We start from the raw sequence: 22,296 nt of genomic DNA on the forward strand, positions 1-22,296 counted from the left end.
CTCCAAAACAAAGACTATTTCGTATAGTAGTCAAAGACAGAAGTCAAACCTTTGTGAGTAAAACTTCATGTTTTTTTCAAAGATAAACCTTAGCTCGATTTGATGCATTTACTTTAGTTATGGTTTTTCATGTGTAAAAAAAGTTGGTGATTTTAGAAATGTTTTTCCTTTCCAAAATTTTCTAGGGCTCAAACACACTAAGGGCTGTACTCGGGTCGGGTTGAGGGCAACCCTAACCCAACCCGAGATAGCATTCCCTCAACCCTAACCCGACCCGACCCAACCCAACCTGAGCCTCGGGTTGAGGATGGTCAACCGTAACCTAACCTGCCTCCAAATCGGGTCGGGTTGGGATCGGGTTCATATACTGCCAAACAAAAAAATACAAAGAAAAACATAATCCTGAGAAAATAATGATAAAATTAGAGGACGGAGATCGGGTTTGGGTCAGGTTACCAAGGCCTCAACCCTAACCCAACCCGAATTTAAATCGGGTTGGTTTTTCCCAACCCTAACCCAACCCAACCCAACCCGAGCCAAAATCGGGTTGAGCCCAACCCAAGTTGCACCCCTATTTAACACAGTAGAAACTACTTTTGCATCATAGCTGTACTATCTTTGTTAAAATCTCAGACTGGGGAAGCAATTTGTACTTTTTGTTATTCTTAGTAGAAATATATACGTTTCTTGTTGGCAAGGGTAAGGGATTTGCCGCATCTGGTTCAGGGAACCAAACCCTAATATCAAAAGGGATCTCGTCCTAAGAAAATCCATTTGAAACTCGATTTGATGCGTTTACTATTTAAGCGCAGAAGATTTGATTCAATGGAGTCAGAGAAATCTAAGGTTCTCTCTTTCTCTATATTTTTCTTTGTTGATTCTGATTTGTGCCTATTCTTGGGTTCAAATTTGCTTGTTTTTTTTAATAATAATAGAGGGCATAGATTGAATGTTAGTTTAGTGGATATGGGTGATTCATTCTTTGCAAAAACCTTGTGAACTCAACCTGGTATTATTCAAAAAGGAATTGTATGTTCACTTTAGCTCAATTTTAATATCCTAAATTGTTGTTTGAATCTATGATTCCAAACCCTAATGCGATTCTTTGAGTTTTCCTTCAACATCACAAACAATTTGATTGAGGATCTGTGGAACCCTAATGTTATCTCACCCTTAAAATCTGTGATTCCGAGCCAAGCGCTTTGTTCTATTGGTTAGCTATAACAAATATTTGAAGGCTAACACTTCTGAAGGTGTTCTCAATGTTATTAGAAGAGTTCTCTATAACACAAAATTCGTCTCTCTCTGGAAGATAATCAATTCATTATAACACTATCCTGATTTCGGTGTTGAAAATATAGAAAATCTTGGAGTGGTGAATTGCGGAATGTCATAAAAATGAAAAGTTTGATTGTTAGACAAAAAGTGGACATTGCTGCATTGGAGTGCCTAGAGAATCTATAGGTTTTCTCATGTGCCAACCTAACTACTGTGTGCAAGAAAATATTTGGGTAATAAAGCTTTACACTCCTAAATTGCATTTATTTAAAGTGTTGTCTAAGACTTTTGAATTTTTTCTTTTGGGTATATGCTTAGAAAAATCTGGAAATACTTGAAATCAAATTCCTTAGAAGATTGAAAAAGTTGTTCCAAGAAGATTAGTAGGCCAAGAAGCATTCCTATTGTTATGCATTTATGTGTTTGGGAGCTATGTTATGCAATTATGTGTTTGGGAGCTATGTTATGCAATTATGTGTTTGGGAGCTATCAAAACTGAAGAGTATTTGTAACAAACATTTTCTAACATTAGAGAAGTTCAAGGCCAAAGAATGTCAAAAGTTATAGGAGCTCCCTTTTCATGTTGGTCATTTGAACACATACCAACTATTAAAGAGGATGGATGGTTCAGAAGTTCTTCGATCAATGCTACAAAGGGTTTTATCACGGAATCAAATGAAAATATATCTCTTAAGGATGGTGGAGGGTGGGAGGTTGAAGATGAGCTCCTCAGATTTTTACCCTAAAGCTAGGGAATTAAGCCAGATTTTGGAACATCTTAGAGCTTAACTTAAAATCTCCCTTTTAGGTTTTTTTAGTGTTTTCTCCAAGAATTTGAGAATATATTGTGTTAAAATTATAATCAATGATCCCTTTTCGTAGAGAGTAAATCTAGGAGAAAATTCGTTCAAAATCGATGTGGGACTTAAGTTTTGAAATTAAAATGGCTTTAAATCAATTTAAAGTCTCACAAATAAAGTATGGCTTGAAATTTGTGCATTTAGTTATTTTTTCGATTTGATCAAATCTTGTCTGATTGGATGGAAGAGAGGTTATAAAATTCAAGGGTTTTTGGGTATTTCAAAAGGGTGAATTTGAAATCGCTTGGATGGGATATGTCTTGACAAGGTATTCTTGGGATTTGTTAATCTTTGGGGCCTTTGAAAGAGAACAAAACTTCGCTCTGCAACATTGCGGAGAAGGTTCCTCCGCAGTTTGCCTTAGGCCAAGCAGATTCTGCCACGTGGCAGGTTTTTTGTAGACAAAAAAACTACTTTTCTAAGGACAATTGTACCCCTTTCTCAATTTTCATCCGAAAACCCACGTTTAGGCACACGTCTCTCTCTCTCTCCATGAACCCTTAGTAGGGCCATAACCGTTGCGCAAAAAATCATGTCCTTGAGATGATCCCAACTCTCCATGAGATGATCCCAAATCTCCAAACAGTAGACTTTTATATGATATGTTGTCATGAATACAATAAAAAGTACAATTTATTTTAAAAAAATAACTGGAGTCCACTTGGTTCGAAGGTCCAAACCATTTATTTGTTTGGCCCCAACGTAAATAGGCCTCTCCTATGATTATCTTATAAAATCACCTCCGTAGGATGATCCAAACTCTCAATTAGATCTATAGATCAAAGAGTTAGGATCGTCATAGGGAGATGATATTTGGGGAGATGCCTATTTACATTGGAGCTCATCAAATGAACTGTTTGGATCTTTGGACCAGGTGGGCTCAAGTGATTTTTATTTAAAGATAAATTCTACTATTTATTGTATTCACCTTTGAAGATCCAAACCGTTCATTTGGTAAGCCTCAACATAAATAGGTTGTGCTAGTATCATCTCCATCGGATGATACTAAACCTCCCAAAACGTGTGCTTTTTCGGATGAAAATTGGAAAAGGGTACAATTGTCCTTAGAAAAGTAAGCTTTTTTTTTGCCTACGAAAACCTGCCACGTGGCAGAATCCACTTAGACAAAGACAAACTGCGGAGGGTCCTTCTCCGCAATGTTGCGGAGCGAAGTTTTGTTATTTGAAAGATTGGCTATTCTTGGAAGAATGAGATATTTTGGAAGTATTTTAATCCTCATATTGGGCCCTTTAGAAAGAGATGGTGTTTTACTATTTAGACACATGGTCATCATTGTAGCTACATAATTTACGACTGACCACGGGTTCATGCTATAACAAAATGAAGTCTCTACAAGTAATATCCAGATTCCTGATATTGTTGCAAGAGCAGTTGTTTGTATGTAGAAAGGTATTTGTAATTAAAACCGGACAGATCTGATATTTGTATGGCCGATCAATGGGGAGAGCGAGCAGTTCCATAGAGGACAGAGATTTGCTAGGCCTAGGCAATATGAGAGGCACTTATATGGAAGTACTCTCTCCATTGATCGGTGAAGCGAATGCTGCTCACGTAAGCTATTCTGCCTTTATTAATTACAAAACCCTCTTCTCTATACAAACACATGCTCTTGTGCAAACATTAGAGTTTGGATTGTACTACAAATACTATTCCCCGTCTTTCAATCAAATGACATAAGTTGTCATTGCTTGTCTTCTTCCATGTTGTGACATTAGTATTTATAAAACCATGCATTGCTTTGAAGACTTTTGAATCCTCCTTAAGCTCTAATGGTTGGTTTAGTGTTTGGGTCACCAATATGAAGAGGAAGCGTCCATAGCTTTGGACATTCTTTGACTTTCAACTTCTCTAGTGTCAGAAAATATTCATTGTAAATATCCTTCTTTTTTTTCCATAAAAAAAAATATTCTTCATTTTTGGTTGCTCCAAAAGGCATAAAGTGTGCAATGATGGGAATGTATCTTTTCTTGCTTGATCTTCTTGGATCACAATTTCCAATCTTCCACATATCAAGTATTTCTTACTTTTCTAAGCATCTTGCCAAGGATAAGTTCAAAAGTCTTAGTCAGCACTTCAATAGATGTGATTTAGGAGTGTAAAGTTTTTCCTCCCCATTATTCTTTACACTTGGTAGTTGGGTTGGCATGATTAGAACCCATTGCTTCTCTAGGCAAAGCATTAATTCCAGTGATTTTGTCCAACAATTAAACTTTCATTTTGATGGCATTTCTCAATTGAAAGCGCTATAAGATTTTCCGTGTTTTCGACAACCAAATAAGATAGTGTGGTAATGAATTGATTATTTCACAAGAGAAGAATTAGGTGTTATAGAGAATTTCTCAAATACCATTGAGAGCACCTCTAGTGATTTGAATATCCAAATAATTTGTTATGGTTTGTAGAAGGAAAGTAATGTTTGGTTTGGGTTTCGCATATATTTTTTGTAGTAAAATTGCTTTCTTTCGAAAGGATCATACTTGTCCTTACATCATTCTTCATATGTGCACATAAAAATGAAATTTCTAGAAGTATTCTTCCCACAAAGGTATGCGAGCATTAAATGTTCAAAAAATGTCCGTGTTATTTATAGAGATGTGTTAACTAACCAACTTCTCCAAAAGCTTAAGCTGTTGGAGAAAGGTGTTATTTATCTTTTATACTTTAACACTCCCCCGCACGTGTGGCCCACTTGGCAAACACGTGGCACATGTGGTCCCACTTTGGGTCGACCATTGCATGTGGATTTTTGCTATCCGGGAAGTTTGAACTCGAGACCTTTGGTTCTGATACCATATTAACTTACCAACTTCTCCAAAAGCTTAACATACCAAGTATCAACACGGTGACCATCCCTCTGACAGTGAGTGCAATATGGCCTACCACGGCCACCACCCATCACACGACCATGGCCAAAGGAGCCGCGAGCACGGCCAAAGGAGCCAGTGCCATGACCAAAAGAACCAGTGCCATGATCGGAAGAAGTCCCAGTATCATAAGAAGCAAGAGCGGAACCCTCTGAAGGAAGCATAGTGGAGGAGCCTCCCGGGGCACACTGATGAGCACGGGAGTAAATCTCTGGGAGAGAGGGGATGGCCCCTGAGCCAATCATCTGCTGACGGAATGGTAAGAAGTCCGGGCCCAAGGACTCAAGGTAGTGTATAGCCCTAAGCTGATCCCGTTGACGAGCTAGAACCGTCAGATCTGAAGTGAGGGGCATAAATATATCGAGCTGCTAGCATGGAGAGATAAACCGGCTGTAATGGTCGGAGAGGGATAAGTCGCGACGTTCAAGACGAATCCACTAAGAGTAGGTCGCACAGATGCGAGTGAGGCTATCAACCCCAGAGAACATGAGAGCAGCATGCTCCCAAATGTCCTTAGCAGTCGCCAAGTCCATCATCGGCCGAGAAATATGAGAAGCCATGCTCTGCCATAGTAACGTGCGAACCATCGCATCATCCTGACGCCACCGGTCATAGGATGGATCTGAGGAGGGTGGAGGACCCCGCTCAATGAGAGACACTCTGTCGCGAGCGAGAAGATAGGTCTCAACAGGCCTCCTCCAGCTAAGATAATTGGAACCGTCAAGGCGCTCCGAAGTCATCTGGGGAAAGGACTGCTCAACAGAGGGAGAGTACACTGTGGGATGGTAGCTCAAAGGAGAAGAAGCCCCGGGAGGATCAGTCACACTGTCAGTAAGGGAGGGTGAGAGAAGAGGATCCGAAGTATTCGCTTGATCCATCGGAAGAGAAAATGCTCACGACGGCCCAAAAGGAGATGAAATAGAAGAGACAAAGAGAAGTCACAAGGGCGACTCCATCAGACGAGCGCGGCTCCGACGACAAAAGAGAATGAGAAGAGGCATAGAAAGACAAGCCACATGTAGCATCAAAGAGGAAAAAGGCTCGGGCCAATACCGAGTCATGCGGAGCCGTGAAGACGAGGGATAGCAAGAAGGTGGGGATTTAGGTCATAGATAAGGAGGGAAAGAGAGGGATTAAGCGTTGGAGGGGTATGGGGTTGGAGTTAGATAAGGTAATGAATAGGGTTTAGAGAAAAGAGGGAGTGGAGAAAGATGGACAACAGGTGGGTGGGTGGGGGGGGGGGGGGGGAGTGGAGGAGGTAGAAGAAGAAGAAGAAGAAAGAGAGAGGGGGCAACCAGGGGGCGCGCGTAGGTGGCCAAGGAAGAAGAAGGGGCAGCAGTGGGGTGCAGGAGGCATAGGGGGGCGTGCAGGAGGCATAGGGGGGCGCGCAGGAGGAAGGAGAAGGAAAAGAAGAAGAAGAAGAAAGGAAAAAAAAAAGAGAGAAGAAGAAGAATGGGAAATGGGTTTAGGTCATAGGGTTGGGTGGAGAAGAAGAAGAAGAAGAAGAAGAAGAAGAAGAAGAATCTCCAATTTGGTCCCTAGGACACAAAAACCCTAAGGCTTTGATACCATGTTAACTAACCAACTTCTCCAAAAGCTTAAGTTGTTGGAGAAAGGCGTTATTTATCTTTTCTACTTTAACAAGATGCAATATCCTTTTCTACTTATAACATGAGATTCTTTGGAATATCAAAATAGCACTGGTCCTGTTTCAACTCTTTTGGAAGTTGTCGTGTGGAATTTCAACTTACACATATTTTAAGAATGGACAGCCCCTTAGCAAGAGTGATGCCATCCGTGGTTGTGGTTGGAAACTTGGAATGATGAAAAGATGAAGGTTAAGCATCTATTCGAATGATGTCTGTAGAACCAGACTCTTTGTTGGAGTTCTTTCAAGAATGGGAATCTCGAGTTTTGTAAGAGCTTGTATTGGGAATCGTGGAAGAATTTCTTAAGTAGGGACAATATTTCAATGAGAGCATGCAAAGGTTGCACAAGCAAGATCGGGAGGTGGGCAATGATGAGTTTTGTGTAGGGCATTGATGAGTTTTGTATAGGAGAGGTCAAGGACTCAAAGGCCATTCATGTGCTCAAAAAATCAGTCAAGAATCTCTCGCCACATATTGTGATCAAGCAACAAAGTGGTGAGTGTGGGCATTTGAGAGTGGTGTTGCTGCTAGAGTGAGGATTTGAGAGGTGGAATGCCATTGGTACGCACTTCATTGTGCTTCTAACATTCAGATTAGAAAGAGGGGTTGCAATCCTTTTTGAGAATGGGTTGCCCTTGGTCAGAGACTGTTCTTGCTTTCATGCGTAATATTTGTGTGGGTGAAAATTGAGGAGACCACTTATATGAAAGCATTCCTTAAGTCGCTTAGGCTTAGCAAACCTCTTATTAACATTGAATCTTCTCATGCTATGTTATTAACAAGACTTTCAAACAATATCTTTGATATTTGCAATCTAGCTATCACTTTTTGGACCGCACGTGTGCCACGTGGACACAATTGGATTCGTTTATCTGACCTGCAACCACAAATCCAGCTCACTGCCATTTTATCCACCCTTATCGGATGATCCTAGTCCCTTGATCCATTAAGCTTCATTTTAGGGTTCTACCAAGAAAAGTTTCCATTGATTTTTGTTCTCCTTTATCTTATGAATGGAATTCCCATTCAGCATAGGACCAAGACCATGTGGATTGCATCGTGATGTGCTACGTGATCAACAATATCAAATTCACATACATGCCAATGTTGATCCTTACGGTGACTATGTACTGCTTGGACTCAAAATGATTTGATGATGCTATAGGCCCATGAAGCCATGGCTCGTTTGCCTTACGGTGGGATGGTGGGCTGGACCATCTCTATGGTCTAGCCCACACCCACATGCAGGGTGTGCAGGGGTGGCCGTCCCAGCCATGGCGTCCTCCTGTGACGTCCTTCCAGTACTTCTATTATTTTCATCTATAGCTGCATTTAAAATAAAGAAAAGAAACAAAAAATCTATTAGCAGGGCAGCAAGACTCCAGTATGTTTTTTTAGGGCTAAGCCCGTCGCATTGATGCCTTCTAATGGTCTCCTACTATACCTACCCAAAAGATTGAGTGCTGAGGCCCATCTAATCTTCATTATAAGTTATTCAACTAGTGAGCTCCAACATCGAAGGGCCACACTGCAAACTTTGTATCTAATGGACAAGATCCCTACAGTTCGATCTATGGCTTGCAAATGAGTTGGAGAAAGCTAAGGTTCTGTCTTTATAAAATTCTCTTTCTTGTTCTTCATGTATTTCTTTTTCGATTCTGATTGATTCCTATTTTTGGGTTTAAATCTTCTTGTTGTGCTTAGTGATGGTAGGCTCAGCTTGGATGTTTTATTAGTAGATATTGGTGCTTCTTTCTTGACAAAGAACGTGTGAATTTAACTTGATTTTATTCAGAGAAAGGAATTTGTTCAGTTGGGGTTTTAGATCACTTTAATATCTTTAACTGTTGTTTGAATCTATGACTTGAAACCCTAATGCCATTTTTGGAGTTCTCTCAACATCATTAACAATTTGATTGAGGATCTATGTAACCAGGTTACAATTGCTGTACTTGACTCATTGGGAACCTCGTTGAGGATGACCTTGAAACGATTGTGGCTTGTCTTGACTATCCATGGACATATGCATTGCTTTGTATTGATTTGAGCCTGAAACTTGGAGATATATGTGTTGGGTGGATATGGTGCATTTATTCTTATTTACTATCTTGTGTGGAGGTCACATTGTAAACTTTGATGGTTGCAGGCACATTAACCAATGTACATGTTGTATGTGCGCTGTGAAATTTTTTTTTTTTTTTTGAAAGTTGACATATTTTCATTGATATTTGAATTACATTAGGGACCAGGAGTCCCATCCTGTATTACAAAATATTAAAAGACTGGTCCGGGTGTACCCTGGACCAGGAAATATTAAGACATGAAACAAAATAAAATAACCGGGACATGTCTTCCTTCATCTTGTCAGTGGCGAAATGTATACTTGAGGCCCCAAGGGTGCTTCTCTGTAACAAGCTCTTCCATCAGTCATTTTTACAAGCTAACCTCCAATTAGTCCTATTAACACCGTTACTAACAAACACTAGGGTTTCAGCATGTCTATTATAACCATACCTCCAGTACATAGAGTAGCAAAGCAAAATTATTCAGACAAAAAGCCAGTCTAAGCGAAAGACATAGTCTCTCAAGCCAAAATTGGTCGGATTATAGCCCAGCTGAATACAGACAATCAGTAGATACTTTTGCTATCTATTGGTGGCACCTGTACCCTGGACGATCGCAAATGTTACTGACAGCCTCCCAAAACCTTTCCCCCATCCAAATACACCCCTAAGAATTATCTTTCCAACCTTATGAGGGCAAGAACAACCTCCAGGGAAGGATTACACCCTAAGCGAATGACTCTAAAATCTCTCAAGCCAAAGGGAATCAACTTCCAAACAAATGCTTCACAATTTCCATTTAAGCTTAAAGCCTAAGGTGGCCATAAATATTGAAACATAGCGGAGACCTTCAACGTATTTTTCGCTAACTTGCATCCTCCAGAAAACTAAGATCCATCTTCTTTAGAATTTAACAACTTTATGAACTGTCTAACCACCTTCTTTAGAAGCTAAAAAAACTAACTAACTATCTACAGGGGGGCAAAAGACTCTTTCCTTTAGGGTTTACAACCCTTGGCCCCAAGACTTCCACTTGCTTCCCAGACTCCTGATCAGTATAGACCTCCCTTTTTTCTCTTCAAATCTCTTATCACCATTGTCATAAACATTTTTTTGTAGCTTCAAGGTCATCATCATATCCTATTCTAAAGACATCTCCTATAGCCAGCATTTCATCAAACTCCTCAGAAGAATAACCATTATTTTCTGCTTCCCCTGAACATTTCTCAAACATTTTGCCTTTATCTCTGTCTTCATTTTCCTTTCCCCTATGTTCCCGAATTTCCCGACTTCTCAGTTTAATGAGTCCCGAGATTCTTCAGATTCCTCTACTGAAGCTGCTACCGGTTTTTCTAATCTCTATCTCAACTGCTTTCTCCTCTTCCCATCGCCGCCGACGAATCCTTCTTTCCTCTTCTAAAGCTTCCTTTAAAAAAGGAAGCTTATAGATCTGAACATATACATTCTTTGGATCTGTTGACCCTGAAACTCTTTTGCGCTCCTCCATATTTTCCTTTGCATCCTTTTTGAATTGCTTCCACTGTTTGTTCCAAATCCCCATCGAGATTTCTCTCGGAGTTGGAAATTCCTCCGAAGCCAGCTACTCATCATACTCCAACTCCTTAAGAAGTCTAAGGTCATTAACAACAAAGGAGGTGGCCTTCCTCTTCCTGATCTTGGATCCATCTTCATCCGACATATTAGGGGAAAGCGGTTTATCAAAATCTTTCAAGAGAAACTTAACTTTGGAGGCTAAATTTTTCTTATTGCTTTCTTCTTTTTTAAGACGACCCAGAAGCCTCCTTTTAAAAAGGGAAAGACCGCCCCTAGTGGCCAATAAATGTGATTCGATGCACGCGCCTTTACTTGACCGACTTTTCCAACGCAGTTCGAGTTATTTATCCGATGGGTATTGACATGAATCCCACTGTCCTGACATTTATAAGATTTCAACCCCATTGACCTTCCTTTGTTCTTTTTGCTGCTATTGAAAAAACGATTTTTAAATTTTACAGCCTTTCTATCTACCGCCGTCTGCAATTGAAACTGTCAGCAATATCTTTCCTGATGGCTTTTCCCGTTATGGCACGTGTCTTAGCCTTTAAAGATTGCTGCATCGTTCCCTTCCCATGACCGTCTACCTTCCCTTTCAATGATGATTTCTTTCTTTCTATTTTTTCTGACGGCTTTTCCATTCCCAAGATAGAAGACAATTAAAAAAACGACACGGGCCCATCCAACGGCTCCCTACCAATGAGATTGACAGTTTTACCCTCAGGATTTTCCAGAATTGGTCCTTCCATTCCATGGAAATATCTTTCTTTGGCGATTTTTCATCGGCAACTTTGTTTTTAGAACCCTTTTGGGAGGTAGAATTTTCTGGGACCGAGGAATCCCCTACCACCGACAAATCCATAAAGGAATTAAACTCCTCAGCTACCGCCTTCACTCCCACCGGATAGATGTTGGAATCTACCTTAAGGTTTATAAATGAGGGCATGCATTTCCTCATCGTAGTGAAAATCTTGTCGGATGCAAATTCTAGACAGTGATCATGGGTACCAAACATCTGGGTTTCCAGGACCTGACCGAACTGCTGACCCAAGGCCTCCACCGTGGAAGTAGACCAGGCATGAAGCGGGATATTATAAAATCTAAGCCTCACAGTTCTCACACCAGTATTAAGAGCAGGAAACCAGGGTTGAAGGGAAACAAGGTATCCTCCCAAAGCATCACCACCATGCTTGAGGATGGACGAGGCTTGACCTTGCGATTCGAAGCAAAATAGCATCATCGAAGGGCTTATACAAAATAGCAAGGGAAGAGCCCAATGTCTTTGAGCCCATCCCCAAACCTCTTTCGGATTGTTTCTTAGAGTGCCAACAAGACAGCTTTTGAGAGTCCTCTTCCTATCAGAAACTAGGTCTATTGGGACATTGATCACCGGATTGTCAGCCTTCTTTTCAGAACGGGAGGGATGAGCATCCTTAGGAGCTTCCTTAGGAACCCAGGCTTTTGCTACCTCAATTCTTTCTTTTGGTCCAGAGCATTTTCTACAAACACTGCGTGAGCCAAAATTTTTATATTTGCAATTCAAACACATCCAATCACTACCATGTTGATGTGAGGGGTCTACCCTTTTAGGATTTGAATTTCTTCTTCCACGAGATTTTCCAGTTCCAAATTCAAATCTTCTCACTATCGTGTCCATATCCTCATAGCTTCCCAAGGAATGGGGGAGGGATCTTGATGGGGGTGCCGGGGGGGGGGGGTGCAAATGATCCCACCCCGCTCCCCTCTTGACTTAGCAAGATCAAGGATCTACGGCAACAACTGTTGAAAACTCCTAGAGAATGGAATACTTCCTGGGCTGAATATCCGCCTTCTACTGAAGCTACAAAGGGGTCAGCCAACCGGTCAAGATTGAAACCACAGCTACAGATGACCGGACTGGGAGGATTATCAAAGCAAGGCGGGGATTATCCCAACGGCGACTGTAATATTCCCTAATGGTCATCTCCTCCCCTTCCCCACCCCCACATCTCTCCTCCAAAGGTCCTAAGTTCAAACCCCCCGGATCGGTAATTCACCGCGTTGTGATTTATTACCCTGTACTGATGTACTGAGATGTACTGAGCCATCTGTTTACATTTTAACTTGTCCATTATCACACCCATCTTCATCTTTGCATACTCATGTGCTTGCCATCTTCTATTTGCACCATTCAAAAAAAAAAAGCATTTTAATTTGTGCATGCTTGCAATTGCATTTAAGCTATGATTTATGGACACAGACACGTGTGTCGCATGTCGACACTAACACAGAGTGTCGGACACGCCAAACCCCAAAATTTAGAAATGGGGACACAGGTAAAGTAGAAAGTATATATAATCATAATTTGTCGACATGGATTCATGTGTCGAATTTTGCTACAGAAATGAGTTGTTCGACATGGCAACATCTAAAAATCTAGAAAAGGTGACACGTACATACACATAAAGTTATTGATTATTACACAAATATGTGTTCGCACGCCCACATTAATAACACTCCTAGCAATACATTTAGAAGTGCCCAAATGAGTGTCGTCACTTGTGGACACGCGTGTCGTGTCGGACACGGTAGGACATAAATAAATTCAAAGTGTCGGCTAAATCATAGCATTTAAGTGCTCTTGCTGGATAAGGTTTGTACTTCCTACCATGACTATCCAAAATATTTTCAGGCCAAGCTCGTAGCCGTGGCAGAAGAACTTGGGAGAGAAATCCGCGTCTTCTCAACCTCAACAAATTCTTTCACATCAGATAAGGAACCTGCTACTTCTATTTCCACTAGTGGTAAGCACCTTTTGACTTTTATAGGTTTTCAAGCCTCTTCTGAAGCACAAGCCATTACCAGTTATAGCCTTAGGCTTAGGGTGTTCCTTGAATGTAAAAACCATGCTGTGTTCTTTAGTTCATGCATGAGGTTCATGATTCTTTTTGACATGTTGATACTTCTTTAATTTTAACGTTGTTATTATCAGAACTTGTAATATATCTAAGAGGTACTCTATCAATTTTTATGTATACAATACTATTAAAAGTGGATTCTTTGTGATAGGGGAAAATGATGATTTGAATGAGTTCACTGCAGAGGATTATTACTGCATTTTGGCAAGCAAAAAAGAAGGTAATATTTACAATGACAATTATTATATTGGATCAGCATATTCAGCATTCTGAAGTAGTTGTATCCATGCAATTCTTTGATTGAGATGATTTCATGTAGCAAGTTTTGATATGCATGCATTTTTACCTTCTACATTGTATGCTCCTTTTAATGGTTTAGTTTGGACCCATGAACAGACAAATTTCTGAAGACCCGCAAGATCCGTGAATCAGAAGAGGCTGCACGTAGATCTAGAATCTCTAAGGTGCTCTAAGACAAGTTTCTGGGTTTGGCATTCTTTTAAAAAAAAAAAATGCTCGAGGACTCAATTTAATGACAAATACCGTCAGTGAATTTCATCCTTCCTGAAAAGTTATCATGATTTTAGTGTATATTGATTGTTTTGCTTTCTCCTATTCAATTCAATATTTTCCAATCAGATAAACAACTATTGTACTTATCGTCTCCCAGAATTACATGATATCATTATCATCTATTCTTCTTTTTAAGCTTCAAATGATCCTATAAATAACTAACTGACATATGTCGAAACGCAAGTATAGCCATAGAGGCATCAACCGACTGTATGAGATTTTTCATCTTGATCATAGATGATGTAACAACATATAGGTTTTACTGGTATCTGTGCCAAATGAATGATTTGTAGTTTGTTGTAGCCATCCTCAGCTCTCCTGTTTTCGTGTGATTTGGAGAATGCTTGATTGTCATACTGGGTTTTGTTTTTTGCATTTTGCTCTTTGTCCAGGCTGTAATTAGGGTCCGTTTCCCTGATAACCACATTCTGGAAGCAAAGTTTCATCCATCAGAAACAATTCAAAGTTTAGTGGATCTTCTCATGAAAGTAGTTGCTCGTCCAGACCTGCCGTTCTATTTATGTAAGTAATATCTGGTACATAAATTCAGATTCATGAGTCCCTTTGGATTGCACTTTCTCTTCATTGTAAATATGTTTGATTTTGCTATCTGCATTTTCATCACAGAGGTTGGTATGAAGGCTTATTAAAAATAAATGGGTATTTACCAAATTTTAAGCTTCAAAATATTATCAAATCAAACATAAAAGAATACTGAAAAGTTCACTCCTTAAGTAAGATAGATTACTAATGGATACACTACCATTGGGTATGCCAGCCATATGGCACAAAATGGACATATTTCTAATACCTTGATAACATGACGAACGGAGAATTAACATTTCATGAGTTGTTTGTGTAAATTGCATTGGAAGCCCCTAGGTCACAAAACATCCCATAAGAATGCAAGTCTGTTTAGTTTACCTTTGGATACACAGAATGACTAGGCAACCCTTATTCGAAGATGCATTGATTTAAAGCGTAAGAACATATAGTAATCATCTGACAATGATGCTCTTGTTGCTTTAACAGTAACAATGGTACAGAATATACCATTGTCTTTCTGGCCGTCCATTTAAAGTCATTTGAGTGTACATGCAGAAGATAATAATCCTATTAAGCATCTTCTAGTTCCATGGCATTCCATCACATGCTTCGTCCATCTAGTAAATTGGGCTCTGATGTTCTAATATTGGTGAACTTTGATCTGAAACTTATTTCATATGCAGATGACAGTTTAATCTGCAATTTTTTCATGTTTCAGTTACCACTCCTCCGAAGAAGCAAATCAAAGACATGACCCAGGATTTCTACTCTGCTGGTTTTGCTCCTGGTGCAATTGTCTATTTTTCATATGATTTACCAAAAGGTTTCTATTTTTTCTTTTTTTGAAAAATATAATGCTTGAATCTATTCCATTCCACTTTTTATGTTGCAATTGTATATTTTTTGTATGATCCACCGAAAAGTCACTTTCAATATTTTGATAATATAATATGATTGAATCCAATCCATTGACCCCCTATGTTTTATTCTGCTGTTACGCTGTAGCTTTATCATTATCAATAGCAAGTCAATCTATCTTGTGTTACTTCAAACATGTCTGTAGTCATAACTAAGCATAATGACTAAAAGGGACATTGGTACTGTTCAAAAAACATGGTGCTGGAACTATTGCTAATTTGACAAGTTTCATTTATCGCTTCTGCTACGTATCTAGCTGTTGCTTTAAAAAAAAAATTTATATTCACATGTAGAACTATTGCTACAGCTGCTCGGGGTTGAACCTCGTGCCCCGTCGAGTAGGATCTAAGAGTCACAACATTGAGTCTTTCAAAAAAAAAAACATGGTGCCGGAGAACATATCCCTGTTCCATGTTTTCGACCTTTTTACTGATAGACAGAGGTGCCAGGCCTTGAAGGGGTATTATAAAGAGGTGGGTCTGCATTTTTCGATTACCTTGAAGTAGTTTTAATATTTATATTAGTTTAGGACTCTCAGCTGTTTACATGGATTTTTTGCTTGTCATTGCTGTTTTGGGCTCACTTTTGTTTTCGTTGGACCCACCCTTATTCTTTCTCATTTATCTCTTTCTCTATGCCCACTTGCGTCTCTTATTCCCTTACCCCAACGTCCATCCATTAATTCACTTCAGTTTTTCCATTCCCATTTCTTGGACGGTTAGACCACACTTTACCCCTCTATACATCTCTGCCTTTACTTGCTCACTTGCACAGCTGGCACGCTTTTCTTACTAAAGCCTTCTTTCAAACTGTTTAGCCCACTATGTTAGGGCTTAATATCTTCGCTGGTTAGCCCATCACAATGAGCCTGTTGTGTAGTCCATGCCTCATATTTACAAATGATTTGTTTTGTGTGTCAAGAGCATATTATTGAACAGTTTTTGGTTCTGATAAGTTTATCATTTTTTGCACTCAAAGCTAATATACTAAATCTTTGCAATGAAACTTCCTTGCCATCCATTATAAAAAAAGAATAACTTCCATTGTGTGTAACTACTAGGCTTAATGTCTTTCGACAAATCATGGTCCACTTGAAGCTTAACGAGTTTCTTAAAACAACCTTTTGTTGGCATTTGCAGAGGATGATAATGCATCATCAAACTCGGTGCCTTTCCTTCGCGACGACATCTTATCTCTGAATGATCTGGATGTAATTCCTGAACCAGAGGAAGTTGTCCAACGTGCACTTGAACCTGCAGTGGTGGAGCCTCCGCCAGATGTTCCAGAGCTTAAGCCTTCTGTGAAGAAGCCCGTTAAGCCAAAGTGGCTTAAAATGTAGAACCATCTTATCAGTGAGGTACATCTTGCCACTTGTTATCTTTATAGTCATAGTCCTTGTGAGAAAATTATCCAAGTACTTGTTTCATCTAGAAATTTTATATTATTTCCAATCACGAGTCCTTTAATTGCAGCATTGAACAGTAACAGAGGAGAGAATATAGTAGTAATAGGGTAAGAAGTTTCTTTTTCCATTGCTTGGTCAGATGCTAGGATTGAACCAACAACCTCAATGTTGTTACTCTTAGATCCTACTCGACGGGGCATGAGATTCAACCCCGAGCAGCTGTAGCAATAGTTCTACATGTGAATATCATAGTGTTAGGACCCGGTAGAACTCACCCTTAAAAGCTAGCCGTCAGGGGGGGTGTCCAAGTCCTTATAAGCCCATCCACATCCATTCTCTTTTTCGATGTGGGATCTTTGCTTTTGCATGGAACCCCAACACATAGTTTCAAAGCTCCCCCGCATCGTCATCCATTCTCTTTTTAAAGGCTCCTACATGGGACGTGTCTGTGCAATCGTGACCGTTTAACTTGTAGAAGTCACCCATGTAATTTTGGTCCTGCACTGATTGGTCATCCCATGGGTAAAATAACGGTAAAGAGAAATCAACGGTTCTGATTTGTTGGAACCGAATACATAAATGGTGCCCATCGGGTCTCTTTTCTGGAAGGAGCCTAACAGCCAGTGTTCTTGGTTCTTGATTCTTGATTTTCACCGAACTTATGCCCTTTGAAATTGCCTTTTATCATTGATGGTAAAAGTCATTTTCTCAGTGAGATTTGCCAGGGACCATCGCAGAAGACATTTCGTGGGCTGGCTGTTGCATGAGAGAGCAACTACATCGTGAATAAGACAAAATCTGATTGAAAAATGAGCCTATGTGGCTGCTTTCTCATCCAACAGCAGGCCCGCAAAATGCCTTCTGCGATGGTTCTTAGCAAATTCCTTTCTTTTGTAGACTATAGTCATTATTGATAAAAAGAAAGTCACTTTTACGCTCCTCCCTAAAAGAAACATATTGTGTGATAACTTGATCACATTATCACGTTGAGTCACTATTTATAAGAATAAAGGGGATATCCATAGTTTCACCAATTACCGTGGAATTAAGCTAATGAGTAACACCATAAAGCTTTGGATGAGGGTAATTGGGCATAAACTAAGAAAATATATTAAGGTGTCAGAAAGTCAGTTTGGCTTCATGCCCGGACGATCGACTATGGAAGCTATCTTCTTGATTATGCAGTTAATGGGCAGATTTAGAGATGTAAGAAGGACATTCATATGTTTCATTGATGTGGAGAAAGCGTGTGATAGGGTTCTCATGAGTGTTTTGTAGTGTGTCCTTGAAAGGAAAAAATGCCTACTAAATATGTTGATATGATTAAGGATATGTACAATGGAGTAGTGACTAGTGTCAGAATTACGGATGGCATGCCTAGTGAGTTTCCCATTACAATAGGACTACATCAGGGATCAGCTCTAAGCTATTATCTTTTTACTCTAGCAATGAATGAATTTATGGAGGGTATCCCGGACGGCGTGCCGTGGTGTACATTATTTGCAGATAACATAGTATTAATCAAGGTTTTAAATTTTGGTTTCGGTACCGATTTCAGACTTCACCGAAATTTGGTATTTCAGTTAAAAATTCCAAACAGAATTTTCGAAATTTCTAACCGAAATTTTGTAACAATATTTTTTTAAAATAAAGAAGGCATTTTCTCAAAATTTCAAACCGAAATTCTGAAATTTCGGCCTAAATTTACAAGTTTGCCAAATTTCGGTTTCGGTCGAAATTTGAAACCATGATATTAATTGATGAAACCAAAGCAGGAATTAATGCTAAGTTAGAGTTATGGAGAACTACTTTTGAATCCAAAGGTTTTAGACTTAGCAGGACTAAGACAGAGTATATGGAGTGCAACTTTAGTAATTTAAGGAAGTGGAGCAAGGATGTAGTAAATATGACTAGACATGAGGTACCTAAGAGGGATATCTTTCGCTATCTTGGTTCAATTCTACATAAGGAGAGATTGAAGAGGCTGTTAACCATAGAATAAGAGTAAGTTGGTTGAAGTGGAAGCATGCTTCAGGAGTTCTGTGCGATTGTAAAATATCTACCAAGTTGAAGGGAAAGTTTTATAAGATAGCTGTGAGGCCAGCCATGTTGTACGACTCAAAATGTTGGGCCACCAAGAAGCAGCATGTGCATAAAATGAGTGTAGCGGAGATGCGAATGCTTAGATGGATGTACGGCCACATAAGGTTAGATTGAATTAAAAATGAAGACATCTGTAAAAAAGTGGGGGTGGCACTAATTGAGGAGAAAATGAGAGAGCACCGCTTAAGAGGGTTTGGGCATCTCCAACATAGGTCTTTGGATGCTCCAGTGAGAAGAAGTGACTCATGCCGAGTTGATGGAGTAAAAAGAGGTAGGAGCAGACCGAAAACAACTTGGGTAGAAATAGTGAGGAAAGACTTGAGGGCTATGAACATAACAGAGAACATGACATTGGATAGGATAGAATGGAAGAAAATGTTCCATGTACATGAACCCAACTAGTGTCAGGATTAGACTAGTCAATTTGAGCCGGGTAGATTCTTCCACCTGTCATGAAAATTTTATAAAGGATTCATTAGACAACCCCAACTAGTTTGGGACAAAGGCTTAGTTGATTTGAGTTGAGTTGTGTGATAACAAAGGTTTTAAATTTCGGATGAAATCTATCGAAATAAAATAAGTAATATTTTATCCCGTACAAAATTTTGGTGAAATTACCGAAATTTTCAGCAAAAAATTTGGTAATTTTTGGAGATATTACCAAAAGTACCAAATATTTTGGTAATTTTTGGGATAATATTAAATAATGGATTAAAACTCAGAATTTTTGGAGATATTCCTTAAATTTCGGAGAAAATGAAATTTTGATCATTTCGGTCGTAATTTTGTAACGTTTCGACTTCACCCAATCTCGGTTTCGGTCTCAATCGAAACCCAAAATTTCAGATTTCGGTCGAAATTTAAAACCTCGGTGATAACTTGATCTATCAATCCATGTTTATGTCTCTTTGAGCGGCGTAGGCTCGGAGAATAGTAGAAAAATGAGTCATGATGGAGGAGACAAGCATTGAATTTGCCTGGAATTACCTCAGAGAATAGTGGTAAGTAGTGTTTGGCTGTACGGAATTAGATTCGGAGGGTAGGGGAATAAGTAGGAGGTGTCATTACTAACATAGAGAGAGAAGAGAGAGGGGATAGAGAAAAAGAACTGTTCCCAAGATTTTTCAATCAAAATTTCATCTTAGGAATTTGGTTCGAAGGTTATAAGGAGGAGGCAAGAATTTCACTTGAGCAAATATTGGTAACCAAACAAGGAATGACATCCCAAATCCAAACAAAATCCCGATGGTTGCCAAGATTTTGTGCAACTAAACACAAGGGTTTCGACAAGAAAACCCATACAGTTGATCTTTTGTAGCTCTTTATCTTACACGTGGGATGTCCCTTCAAGATGAGACAAGGGTTGGGTGTGTGGTGTTTTCAGACAGTGCTTTAGCATTTCTTCGCGAATGGAAACATTTTGGGTGCTAGAAAGCGAAGTTTTATCCAATTATCCCAACGGCATTTTGTTGGCAACGAAAGTGGCCCAAATACCTTCAATGGCAATGAAATTATATTCCAACAAGAAAATGATATTCACACCCTCTGCTGATGATAATGGAACTCCTCGCTTTATTAAACAGCTTTATTAAACAGCCCGCCGCATTGTGCCATGTGTTGGCCATAAAGGAAATACTTCGGTAGGACGTATTGTAAATTAGGGTTTTAAATTTCGGCCAAATTTTCAACAAAATTTCCACTGAAATTTAAAACCGAAACCGAATTTTTTGAATTTCGGCCAAATTTTCAACAAAATTTCCACTAAAATTTCATTTTAGGCTGAGGCTGAAACCGAAACTGAAACCAAAATTTCAAACCTTGATATTTGTAAAACAGTGTAGTGCCCACTTCCACCATCCACATTGTGTCATGTGTTGACCATGAAGGAATGCTTCGTTAGGACTCATTGGAAAACAGTGTGGCTCCCCACTACCACATAGTGGGTTTCACCTTTGATTGATCCGAACCGTCCACTTGGCAGACCTTGCTTTGGACCTCCAATGGCTCAAGCGTTATTACTGCAAGAAACGTTATCGATCAGTAGAGCTGGCAAAGAGGAGGGGGGATGCTGCATTCCCTGTCCCCGTCCCCACCAGAAGGACCATTCCCGTCCCCGTTTCGGGGATGGCGGGGAATCCCCGTCCCTGCCCCGTGGAGAATACCAATCCCCATTCCCGCCCCACACAAAAATCCTCACCTCAAAAAAACATTTTAACTCCCATAAAAAAGAAAAAGACAAGCCGTGTTTGTGCACTTATCAAAATATGATAGTGCCAATATCACTAGCATAAATGAAATATTTACTGTTAACAAAAAAAACACTAAAACATTACTAAAATGAGAGGATATTGATAATGGCTTGCATATTAAAACGGGGCGGGCTAGGTCCATCCCCATCCCCGCTTCGGGGGGTTTTTTAAAGTCCCCGTCCCCGCCCCGCCCGTGCAGGGCAGGGCGGATCCCCATTTTCACTGGTGAAATTGCCAGCCCTAGATCAGCACATCTCTATTTTGATATTTGTACAAATCCAGCTGTCTTTTGTTCTTTAATTGGCCCATGCGAGTTTTTGGCTAATGTAATAACCTTTTAATAGTTCTTTAAATACTAAAAGACACGATGGGTTCACAAAATATCACAATATGGTTGTGCTGATATCATGTCCCTTTATCCAAGTAAAAATAGGGCCAAAGCTTTAAAATTTAAGGCATCTAATAGCTTCCATTTACAAGACATTTAATATCACAGTATGGTTGTGCTGATATCATTTCCCTTCATCCAAGTAAAAATAGGGTCAAAGCTTAAAATTTAAGGCATCTAATAGCTTACATTTATAAGACATTTAATAGGTATGGAGAAATTTATAAGTTATTTAATGATTATAAAGAAATTTACATATATACAAGGCATTTAATAGTTAAAGAGAATATTATTATAGTACAATAGGAAAAGGTTTATGAGGTACCGCGCAGCTTGACCAGCCCTGTAAATACAACATCTCCCATGTTGTTTGAGTCATCCAATCCATTCATTCTATAGGACGTACCATAGGTAGGGTGTTCCTAAGAAATCATCTCCATAGGATGATGGTAGCTGTTGATTTGTTGAGTTTTAGAATGGATGGCTAGAAAGTGGGCTTCCATAGATCGAATGGTTAGATGATTGTATGGAGATGGTTTGTTAGGAACACCCTATCTATGTGAGGTTCTATGGAATGAATGGGTAGGATGAGTCAAACAAGATGGAGATGGTGTGTTTATAGTGGCTTGCTCAAGTTGAGCTATAGCTCACAAACCTCGCCCCTATAGTACAATACTATAACTATTCTGCCGCTCTTAAAAGTGAAAAGCGTCTCTCTAAAATATGAAATTTTAAATGGGGGCCATTTGGATATGAGGATTTTATAATTCAGTATTGTAAAATCCAAGATTTCACAAGCTAAATCCTTGATTTTAGATTAAAAAAATTTATCTCCTGAATTTCTATAGAAACCATGTATCCAAACGGAACCCATGATGCGTGCGGCTGAAGGCTATGGCCCCAACATAAATAGGTTGTACCTAGTGAA

The 22,296-nt window shown here is 39.5% G+C and overlaps 1 protein-coding gene across 1 annotated transcript; it reads left to right on the top strand.

The window, feature by feature from the left end:
• The first annotated feature begins 587 nt into the window (after positions 1-587).
• Positions 588-16,674, top strand: LOC143861812 (plant UBX domain-containing protein 1-like). Its single transcript, XM_077372748.1, has 7 exons — positions 588-846; positions 12,961-13,072; positions 13,338-13,406; positions 13,583-13,650; positions 14,152-14,281; positions 15,024-15,128; positions 16,363-16,674. Exons 1-7 carry the CDS (start codon positions 790-792, stop codon positions 16,560-16,562), a joined length of 741 nt encoding a protein of 246 aa, XP_077228863.1. The 5' UTR covers positions 588-789; the 3' UTR covers positions 16,563-16,674.
• The last annotated feature ends 5,622 nt before the right edge of the window (positions 16,675-22,296 follow it).

Source organism: Tasmannia lanceolata, unplaced genomic scaffold, assembly GCF_043159265.1.
Source record: "Tasmannia lanceolata isolate RefF3 unplaced genomic scaffold, GAP_Taslan_0.1 ptg000037l, whole genome shotgun sequence".
In the NCBI taxonomy this organism is placed as follows: Eukaryota; Viridiplantae; Streptophyta; class Magnoliopsida; order Canellales; family Winteraceae; genus Tasmannia; species Tasmannia lanceolata.